The sequence below is a fragment of the Helianthus annuus genome, chromosome 3 (genome assembly GCF_002127325.2).
Source record: "Helianthus annuus cultivar XRQ/B chromosome 3, HanXRQr2.0-SUNRISE, whole genome shotgun sequence".
NCBI lineage: Eukaryota > Viridiplantae > Streptophyta > Magnoliopsida > Asterales > Asteraceae > Helianthus > Helianthus annuus.
In genome coordinates, this window is record NC_035435.2 from 72,753,657 (window position 1) to 72,763,349 (window position 9,693).

At 35.6% G+C, this 9,693-nt stretch overlaps 2 protein-coding genes across 2 annotated transcripts; one reads left to right on the forward strand and one right to left on the reverse strand.

Moving 5' to 3' along the window:
• The first annotated feature begins 2,863 nt into the window (after window positions 1-2,863).
• On the forward strand, window positions 2,864-4,861 carry LOC110929493 (calmodulin-binding protein 60 D). The gene is made up of 5 exons (XM_022172647.2): window positions 2,864-3,099; window positions 3,176-3,728; window positions 3,793-3,953; window positions 4,029-4,229; window positions 4,297-4,861. The coding sequence occupies exons 1-5, from the start codon at window positions 2,971-2,973 to the stop codon at window positions 4,702-4,704; spliced, it is 1,452 nt and encodes a 483-aa protein (XP_022028339.1). The 5' UTR covers window positions 2,864-2,970; the 3' UTR covers window positions 4,705-4,861.
• A 478-nt stretch (window positions 4,862-5,339) lies between these two features.
• On the reverse strand, window positions 5,340-9,234 carry LOC110929494 (syntaxin-43). Its single transcript, XM_022172648.2, has 6 exons — window positions 8,734-9,234; window positions 7,110-7,389; window positions 6,952-7,041; window positions 6,766-6,843; window positions 5,848-6,072; window positions 5,340-5,562 (listed from the first exon to the last, which is right to left on the reverse strand). The coding sequence occupies exons 1-6, from the start codon at window positions 8,886-8,888 to the stop codon at window positions 5,455-5,457; spliced, it is 936 nt and encodes a 311-aa protein (XP_022028340.1). The 5' UTR covers window positions 8,889-9,234; the 3' UTR covers window positions 5,340-5,454.
• Between the last annotated feature and the right edge of the window lie 459 nt (window positions 9,235-9,693).

A 9,693-nucleotide genomic window follows, 5' to 3' on the forward strand; every position in this document is an offset into this window, starting at 1 on the left:
CAGGTGAGGAGTACGTACCACGATGAGATGAGGATATGGATTACGAATGTGATACAACTTACATGATCCATGAGGGGATAAGTGTGGCACTAATTCAGACTGCTCATCTGATTCCATCTTTAACTATTAAGTAGTGTTTTTATTAAGTTTAATTATGTTATTAAGTAACAGATTATTATTAGCAATAGTTTATATTTAGTAGTGTTTAATTATGAGCTTTGGCTTAAAGTAATCTAAATATGTTTGATTCATGTTTAGTTAAAGCGTGCAATCGATTTTTAAACTAGTAACAATTAAGAAACTAAAATACATAACATCAAAAAACTAAAGCGTTAAAGATTGAATGTTTCATCGGCTTTGTCATTTCGGTCTTTGTGGTTTCCAGACTGAAGTTATCCTTAAAAATCACAAGACACACCTACTTTTCGAAATACAGAGCTTACCTCGAGGCATATCACTTGTTCGGATAATATCTTAAATTCTAAAGCTAAGAAAAAAGTCATATGAAAATATTTTTGAACCGAATACATAATACTTTCGACAAAAAATGCAGCAGAGTAGGAAAAAATAGCATCTCATCTTCATTAAAAATGTGGTGTACGTTAAAAATTGTCAAGCCGACGAAATAATGGATATATAGTGAATATTAATAATTATAAAAATAATGAACACAAAAAAATAAGCATAATATCACAAACATTACATCAGGGTTAAAAAATAAAAACAAAAAAGATTGCGTCAAGGATTTGGGATCAAAGCATTGCGTCAGAGCCTCTTGAGTCGTATGATGCATCACGGCTCTGACGCGTAACATAGAAAAGCGAAGCAAATGCGTCTTACAGACGCAATGTTGGAATCCCTCCACATGGCTCGTTTCTATTGGTTTATTTTTATGCGTCCAGACACAAAACTTGCATGTTTTTCCGTAAATGCGGCAGTCCATGACGCGTTTAATGTTTATTTTCGTAAAGTTGAAAAGTCAAACGTCATTCTTGTGATTTTCCATTTGAGACAAATTAAAACCTAACCATCATCAACGTCATTCTCGTGATTTTTCCATTTGAAACAAATTAAAACCCAACTAACCATCATCAACAATAACGTAAGTTTTTTTTAAGCATATTATTAGCTTAAAGTTTTACTTGAGCTCCAAGCTACTAATCCAAAGAATGGATGACGAGCAGCAACGACTTTTGGTTAAATATTTTTCACGCGGTTCACATAATTTCCAAGAACCTTCCAAACGAGACCCAATCTCCATCAGGCTACTCTGCAGCCTTATACAATTACACACAACCAAATGTTTCTCTTGCGGTTAGGAACAAATACAAAGATAATATAAATAAGAAGATAAGAAATTTAGATTTGAAGGGTTCAAAATTAGTTTTAAGAAAAAAAAAAAATGGAAGGGCATAAAGTGAATCCTATATTTATGGATTTTCTCTCTTCACATGCAAGACACATGCCAATTCCACTCATAAATTTAAAACGCCCATAACTTTTTCATATGACTTTTTTTTAAATCATCATAATAACGAGAGTCTTTTTTATCTTTAATATAGTACCATACTGTCATACAAAAATAAAATTAAAAAAAAAGTCATTTTTATTGGTTTTTTTTTTTTTTTTTTTTGCATTATGTTGAAGGTTCTGGTCATTGTGTCTTTTAACTAGGCTTTGGTCATTACGTTTTATTAGGGTTTCTATACATTGTGTTCTTATCAAAACCCATAACAAAATGTTAATTTGGGTTCTACCCATTGCATTTTTTTAAGAACCTATAACACAATATATGACACAATGAAGAGGATGTTATATCTGGGCTTTCTATACATTGTGTTATTGGTTCTGTTCATTTTGTTTAATTTGTTATCCATTGTGTTTTAATATATTGCCCATTGTGTTTTAATATCTTTTTCATTGTGTTTTAGTTTGTTGTGTATTATGTTTTTAGTTTGTTGTTCATTGTGTTTTAATATGCTCTCAATTGTGTCTTTTATCTGTTGTCATCAATTGTGTCTATTATTTATTGCCATCATTTGTGTTTTTATTTAGTTTGATACTTATTGTGTTATACGTTATGGCCACTGTGTTATATGTTATGGTCATTGTGTTTTAATCTGTTATCTATTATGTCTTTATCTGTTTGTCATTGATTTTGTTTTTTATCTACTTTCCATTGTGTTTTACGTCATATTCATTATGTAATACACAATTGGGTTTTCAAAATTTTTTTTTGAAAAAAATAACAATATGGTACTCATGTTAAAGATAAAAAGACGCTTGATTTTATAGTATGATTTTTTTTAAACAAATGATGTATAAAAAAGTTACGGATGTTTAAAAATAGGGGGAGATCGCATGTGACTTGCATGTGCATGTTTATTTCTCTCGTGAAAAAAATTACTCTTCCCACTTGATTTTTTCGAGGACACCTGTCACTTTCTATTTCTAGTGAACCGGATCCTCCTCCTCACCAGGTTTCTCTATCAAAATCTACGTCATGCCTTTACTTGAAAATAACGAACAGATTAAAAGAAATTATGAAACAGACGTTCTATTCTAATAAAAGTTAAGTTTTTATATAATAATAATAATAATAAAAAGAAAGCGTTGGTCATTTTGTATGTAGGTTGTGGTGGAAGGAAGTAGTTAGGAAGGTTCCTGTCAACATTTACGCGGTTTTCTTGTTTAATTTGTACCCTTATTACGTGGTACTTGTCAACTTTAATTTGTACCCTTATTTTAGAATTTAAAATCTTATTAATCCTTTGTTGTTATTATGTAAAGGGGTAAAACAAGCCCACACATTCCCTCCTTGTGTTGTACTTGTCAACTATATATAAAGTTGTTGAGTTGGAAGTTTCATACAACTTCCCTTGATACCTACGCCTATATATAACTTGGTGGATCTAGCAGTTGATACTTATCTGGTTTTAGATTCTGTATTCTTGTTCTAGTTCATCATCAATGGGTTTCAAGAGATCTTTGTATGGAGAAGAAGAAGACTACTTTACAGTTGTTAATCAAGAAGCCAAGCGAAGGATTACATCTACACAAGATTTGGTCTCAACGTTAGAACCATTGATTCGAAGATGGGTAAGTTTAAAAATTAGTAAACTAGCCAGCAGGATGGGCTTGTATCGAATAATCTAACAATTAGTTTGTTTGTCAGGTGCGGGAGGAGGTCCAACAATCTTGTCAAAGCTTCTTTTGTACATTACCTAGGATAGATCTGCCTATCAATGCGCTACAACCATGTTATACAACGCCCTTGCAGTTGCGGTTTCAGGCGAAGCTGCCGAATATGTTCTTCACCGGCAGTAGGATCGAATCCGAGGACAAGAAAGCTGTGAAACTAGTGTTGTTTGATGTGAGTTCTAACAAAGTTGTCTCAAGTGGACCCTTTTCATCACTGAAAGTAGAGATTGTTGCACTTGATGGCGATTTTTCGGCCGATGATGAAGAAGATTGGCCTGAGAAAGATTTCGATGCCAAACTCATATCTGCAAGAGATGGCAGAAGGCCACTGATAACTGGTGAATTGCTGGTCACTTTACAAAATGGTGTTGCTGATCTAGGTGAATTATGTTTTACCGATAACTCCAGCTGGAGGAGGAGCAGAAAGTTTATGATCGGTGCACGGGTCAAGAAGGATACGTGTACTGGATCAAGAATTAGAGAAGCCAAAAGCCAGGCATTCATAGTAAAAGACCATCGCGGAGAATGTAAGAATCTTTCTTTAAACCCTAAACCTTAGAAACTAAACTAAACGTGCTTTGCTTGATTCAGCATACAGGAAGCACCATCCTCCATCCTTGAATGATGACGTCTGGCGGTTGGAAAAGATAGCGAAAGACGGGGTTTTTCATAAACGCTTAGCATCAAACCGTATATGCACTGTAAAAGACTTTCTGCAAATGTATGTTACCAACCAGACCTCGCTTCGCAAGGTAAGAAAATAATAAAAGTATTCACTGTTTTATATAAAATGAGCATTTTTTTTCTAAAGGCTTGGATAACTGTAGTTACTGGGTGGATCATCTAGCAAGACATGGGACACAATAATCAAGCATGCCAAAGATTGTGTTCTAGATGATAAGTTGTACATTTGCAGAAGTGGTGCAGATGGGACCGGGATTTTTCTTAATTCCATTATGACGGTTGTAGGTGCGACTTTTGACGGCCAAAACTTTCTTCCGCTCGATAAACTCTCTGTGCTTCAGACGGTATGTATTTCAGATACATAGAATGTGGTTTTTGTGATACTGAAAACTGATGTTTCTTTGAATGCAGCCTGTGGTGGAAGCTATGAAGCAGCAGGTTTACAAAGAATTGGATGGGATGGTACCGATGGATGCATCATCCGTTTTCGAAGTCTCGATGCCGATACGCCATGAACAGCTTAAAAGTGAAGTTGGAATGCATGACATGTATGACGCGGATCTAGCTGCTGCTGCTGCTGTTGTTAATATTGATGATTGGCATACTGGGACATCCCTATGGCAAGGAAATGAACTCTTCATAGATCCAAGTAACCAAACTATAGATATCTTTTCTTCTGATTTTGGAATATGTTTCTCAAGTAATGGGTCACCCCGCGCAAGGTGGTGTAAGATCCGAGCTGCCCTCAAGTGGGGTTCAGTTAGGCGAGATGTGGCTTCTAAAAAGATGGCCGATTCGTATCTTGATTTCCTAGTTTAGATGCGTTAGTTAGTGACGTTTAGGTGGCCGGATCTGCGATCGCCACATTTAACTCTTTTATCTTAATTTTCTGCATGATGCACAAAGTATTATGGCTGTAAATATGTCTGGCAACAAATATAATATGGTTGTGGCTATTAATTTTCTGTGGAAAACCTGTCTTCTAGCGTTTAAGCGCACATCAATGTGTTTCGATCTCTCTCTATGGTCTCAGTAACTAATATACAAATTTAGTTACATAGGTGGCCTCTATAATAAGATAATCAAAAGGTAAACCAGTCGCAAATTTCAAATATAATCTTAAAAGAAGTTGATGTTGTAGACCCAAATATGTAAAAAAAGAGCTCACATAAAACATTTTAAACTTAAAACCATAAATGTGTGACTATTTGTGTAATTAACTTTAATAGTTATAAATAATTATTATTTCAACCAATTTGGCCTGTCTTGATAATCAAAATAACCAAAAACCAACAACTAACTAAACTAATGAGAAACTCAACTTCAATTGAAGAGAAAGGATCTAATCCGACACAAATCTAAAATAAAAATATACATCAAAAAGGTTCAAGTTAAAAATAATAACATTCTTTTTGATGAATAAATCAATACAAAAAAAAAAAAAAAAAAAAAAAAAAAGCAAGGAAATCTACAGTGTAAAATCATCTATACATGAGTTTGAATTATACCCTTATCATCTCAGGTGAGGGTCAAAACAGTAACTTTGTAACTGAAATACTAAACATGAGATCAGAAGAGAATCTCCTTAAGGATTAATAGAACCAACATTACAAAGCACATGATAACAAGTATTGTAGCACACATTACCATCCCCCCTCGTTTTTGACTTCGCTCCGCCTGCAGACATTAAAACGTAATCAGTGATTCAAATACTACATGTGATGTTTTTTAAGGGTGACAACATGAAAATAATAAGGTCTCGAGTGTCATATTAGCCCGTTTAATTAACAGGTAATGTTTGGATTGGCCTCTATAATTAAAAGGGTCACCTTCAGGTTTACTATTTTAACCCATTTAATTATAATTAATAAACAGGTCATGTTTAGGGCAGGTTGACATGTTTATATAGAACCTGCAAACCCGATAAGATTGACACCCCTGGATATAGTGTTGAGAACTAACTTTTTGCAGCTGTTTAAGGCCTTCATCCACGGAAGCTGCAACATTCTGAATATTGTGGTCGATTCTATCAACAATAGTTCCCTGGTCAATGACAAGGACGGAAAGATCTTTCATGATTTGTGCGAGCTCATTAACCGATTCCACAACCTGTTGAATCTCTTTCTCCCTTTCCACTGTGAAAGCTTCACTTTTCTTCAATTTTGCCATCTGGTGTTCACTGAAACCCTACATATATGATCTCATCAGTCTAGAGTCTAGGCGCAAAAATGGGCTTTTTTTGAAAAAACGGTTCTGAGGCGCAAAAAACGTTGCTGAGGGGGAAAAAGGTAAAACAGAACAAAAACAAATGACCATTAAAACACGAAACTGAGTGCGTGCAAAAACTGGCTCACGCGGGCCCGGGGTTTTCGGAGCTGCATTCGTGTCCGCAGGTGTGGGCACGCACGAGTTCAACCAAATTCAAGCTCAGAAACTCATTTTTGCACCCCCCTGCGGACGGGTAGGACTTGTGGTAAAACATGTCATAAAGCTACAATGGAGTAGTAAAGACTTTACCTTATAAACAACCACTCACTTTGTTCCCACACCAATGTGGGACAAAGAATTTACCACCTTTTGAGACTTTTATTCACACACCCAAAACTTACAACATATAAGTCCTAAACTTTTGCTACTAACTATTAGCTACATGATCTTAAATGGCATATATAATAGTTTTTTTTTTTTTAATTTTATATGTGGAATCTTATTTATTTTCAAAGCATAACATATTTTTTATATTTTTTTTTCTCTATGTGCGCTTTTCTTAAAAAAGCCCACGTTTTTTTTGCGCCTTGCGTCTTTGACAACATAGGTCTAGACTATATCATTTTGCGGGCAATGATAAATTAAATGTAGAGCAGGGAGAATTCAACATACCAAGTCATCAAATTCATCGTCATCCCTTGGAGATTGCTTTCCATTTAAATTCATTTCAAGATCAACCCCATCTGGACCCTACATACAATAAATGAATAGTTTCTTCAGTATGGCGTATTTCCCCAAAGCCCAATAAATGAATCAGTCGTTTGATTACGTATGAACTTATACTAAAATAAGAATTACCTCTTTCTGCTGCTGAAGGCGCTTCAAATAAGTTGATTGCTTCTTCCTGAGTTCCAGCGAGAGGCTCTGAAGATCAGTGGCAAGAGAACGCTGCCAAGGAAAAACATTAGCACGTATTATTTATTAAGACGGAAATATGGGAGTGATTAGTAGTATACCTGAACGTTTTTCCTAATATTTGAATCCTCAGAAGTCCCAGCTGCAGATAATTTCTTTAATTTTCTTTCGGACTTTTTAAGAAGGTCAGTTATCTCATGGGTTAGAGCCTCAATCCTGTGCTGATCTTCTCTACCATCACCAAAAGATGGCATCAAAGCCTTGGCATGAGTCTTTGCCAGCTCGGCCATTTTAGACCTTGCACGTTGCACATTTCCTGTTATTTCATCAGATAAATCAACCCAAGCAGGAGGAAGACCCACTGTTAGTGCCCCTGTATTTCTGTTAAACAAATGAATATGAGAGGCTACAAAAATAAACTATATAATATAAACATACAAGACCGTATTCAAGGAAAGGACATATTTTTAAGAGGGGTTTAATTTCCCCGTGATGGCACCTCCATCACTCGTGGAATGCAAGGGAACACCGCCGCCACCCCTTTCTATCATTCGTCAATTTTAAAACGCGTTGAGATTTTCACGCGTGAAGAACATGCAATTTAGTTTTGTTTTTTTTTTTTAATGATTTTGATAGTGTGTGGTGAGTGATGGGCATTTCCACTAAAAACCATCACTAGTGATGGAATAAAGCTCGATGACATGGCGGAAATTGATTGGATGTTGTGAGTGATGAGTGATGGGCACCCCTACCCCCCCCCCCTAACTGTACACATGAGATCTACGTTCAGCATGCAACAATCCTAATCTCAACTGGATCTTGAAATTTGGGTATGAAGCCATGAAAATGTGTTCAGACAGTTGCTATCAATTGTCAAGTTCTTAAAGAATTTGTTGAGAGTTATGCACATCTGCTGCAGAACAGTGGAGCTCGGTTAATGACAAGTGGTCTAAGTTTCGGTTAGATTAAATTTAAATTTAAAAGTGGCTGGCTGGCTGGCTATATTTAAGAATGCTTTGTACTTGATGAGCAAATAAGAATGTAGATTTGAATTGTCAATGCTTATGCCTGTGAAACGACCACAATAAACATGTCATGAAAACTGAAGTTCAGTGTGTAGTACAACTGAACAATATATGGCAGCAGCTAAGAGGGTTAAGCATAATTGAAACCTAAACCCCTTGACTAGCGTCTCTCCTCCCTGGCACTTGAATCACATCGACTAAGAATAACCAAAAACTTTGTTACAACCATGAGGCTGTTCAGTGCCTCCGCGTATGCAACTTCAGTGAAAGCAATACCTAACTATAAAGCATGCATATCATCAAATAGTAATACTCGGTAGCTTAACTTTTGTTTTCATCCCATTCCGTATCCTACATCATCCTAAAAGTCTAGTTTTGTATGCAACACTACACTGATCTTGATCTTTAAACTAATGAAATTATCTCCAAATCTTATGAACAACAATTTATCACATTAATCCTTAGAATGAGTATGCCGCAAGGGGTGTCTATGTATGTATAACCAAATAAGTTTTATCTACAACCAGAAACTGCATCTCTCTCTAACAAGTGGTTGTTTTTACATATAAAACCTCCCCTACTGACCCTAATTTTGACCTGATGAGTTACAATTACTCATGTTAACAGTTGGATTGGGAATCACCCATGTTAAGGAAGGAACACATGGATTGTATATGAGTGAATTGGCAAGAGAACATACCCGGGATCTTGGGTACTAAGCGGAGCATACTTAGTATTCTGCTTAAACAAAGCGGCGTTGGCCAACTCAATCACCGGAGGAGGAGGGGGACCCCTAACGCTTTTCAATGCGTCTCTATACTTCCTAAACAGAACCGTTCTGTTTCTCGTCGCCATCCTCCAACACTCAACTTACAGATCCCAATCCAAATCTGTCTCTGGATCGGAGTTCTCGTTGAATATGCAGTTGTTGAATTGTGTATACTTAGATCATCACTGAATCAATCTGGAGATCGATGGCAGTAAATAGTGATGATGAATTTGCTAAGGAAATAAAAAACCCAATGTCCCCTTTGTCTTCTCTCTTCCTTTCCGACCTTAATTACAATTGTGGTTTGCCATTTTTTCATACCTACTTCCCATCTATTTAAAATAACATGTTTGTCCCTGGGTCACTTGTTAGGCTAACCGGTGTGGGGCTCCGTAAATGACGTCGTGGGGCGGCGCCTGGCCTCAACACCATTTCCAGCAGACTGTCGTCGTTGAGAACGTCCCGGGCCAGACGTTGAGGACGCTTGCTAAATGACAAAAGGTAATGCATCCTCCTCTCACACACACATATACATACAACATATATATATATATATATATATATATATATATATATATATATATATATATATATATATATATATATATATATATATATATAGGGGACCGCTAAAATGAGAACCACTTCCAGTTGTAAGAACCATAGGAACCACTTTATAGCCTTTAGATCAACTTGATGGATGGATGAGATTAAAAGTAACAAAAACTAATATTAAATAAAATTTGTCTTATTATGTCTTTTATATTTTAATCAAAAAGGGTAGATTGGTAAAATAACTCTTTTTTTGTCTTTTTCACTTTATTATTTTTTAATTACTTTTTGTTTTATTATATTACTTTTTATTTTTTAAAAAGATTTCTTTATTAAACA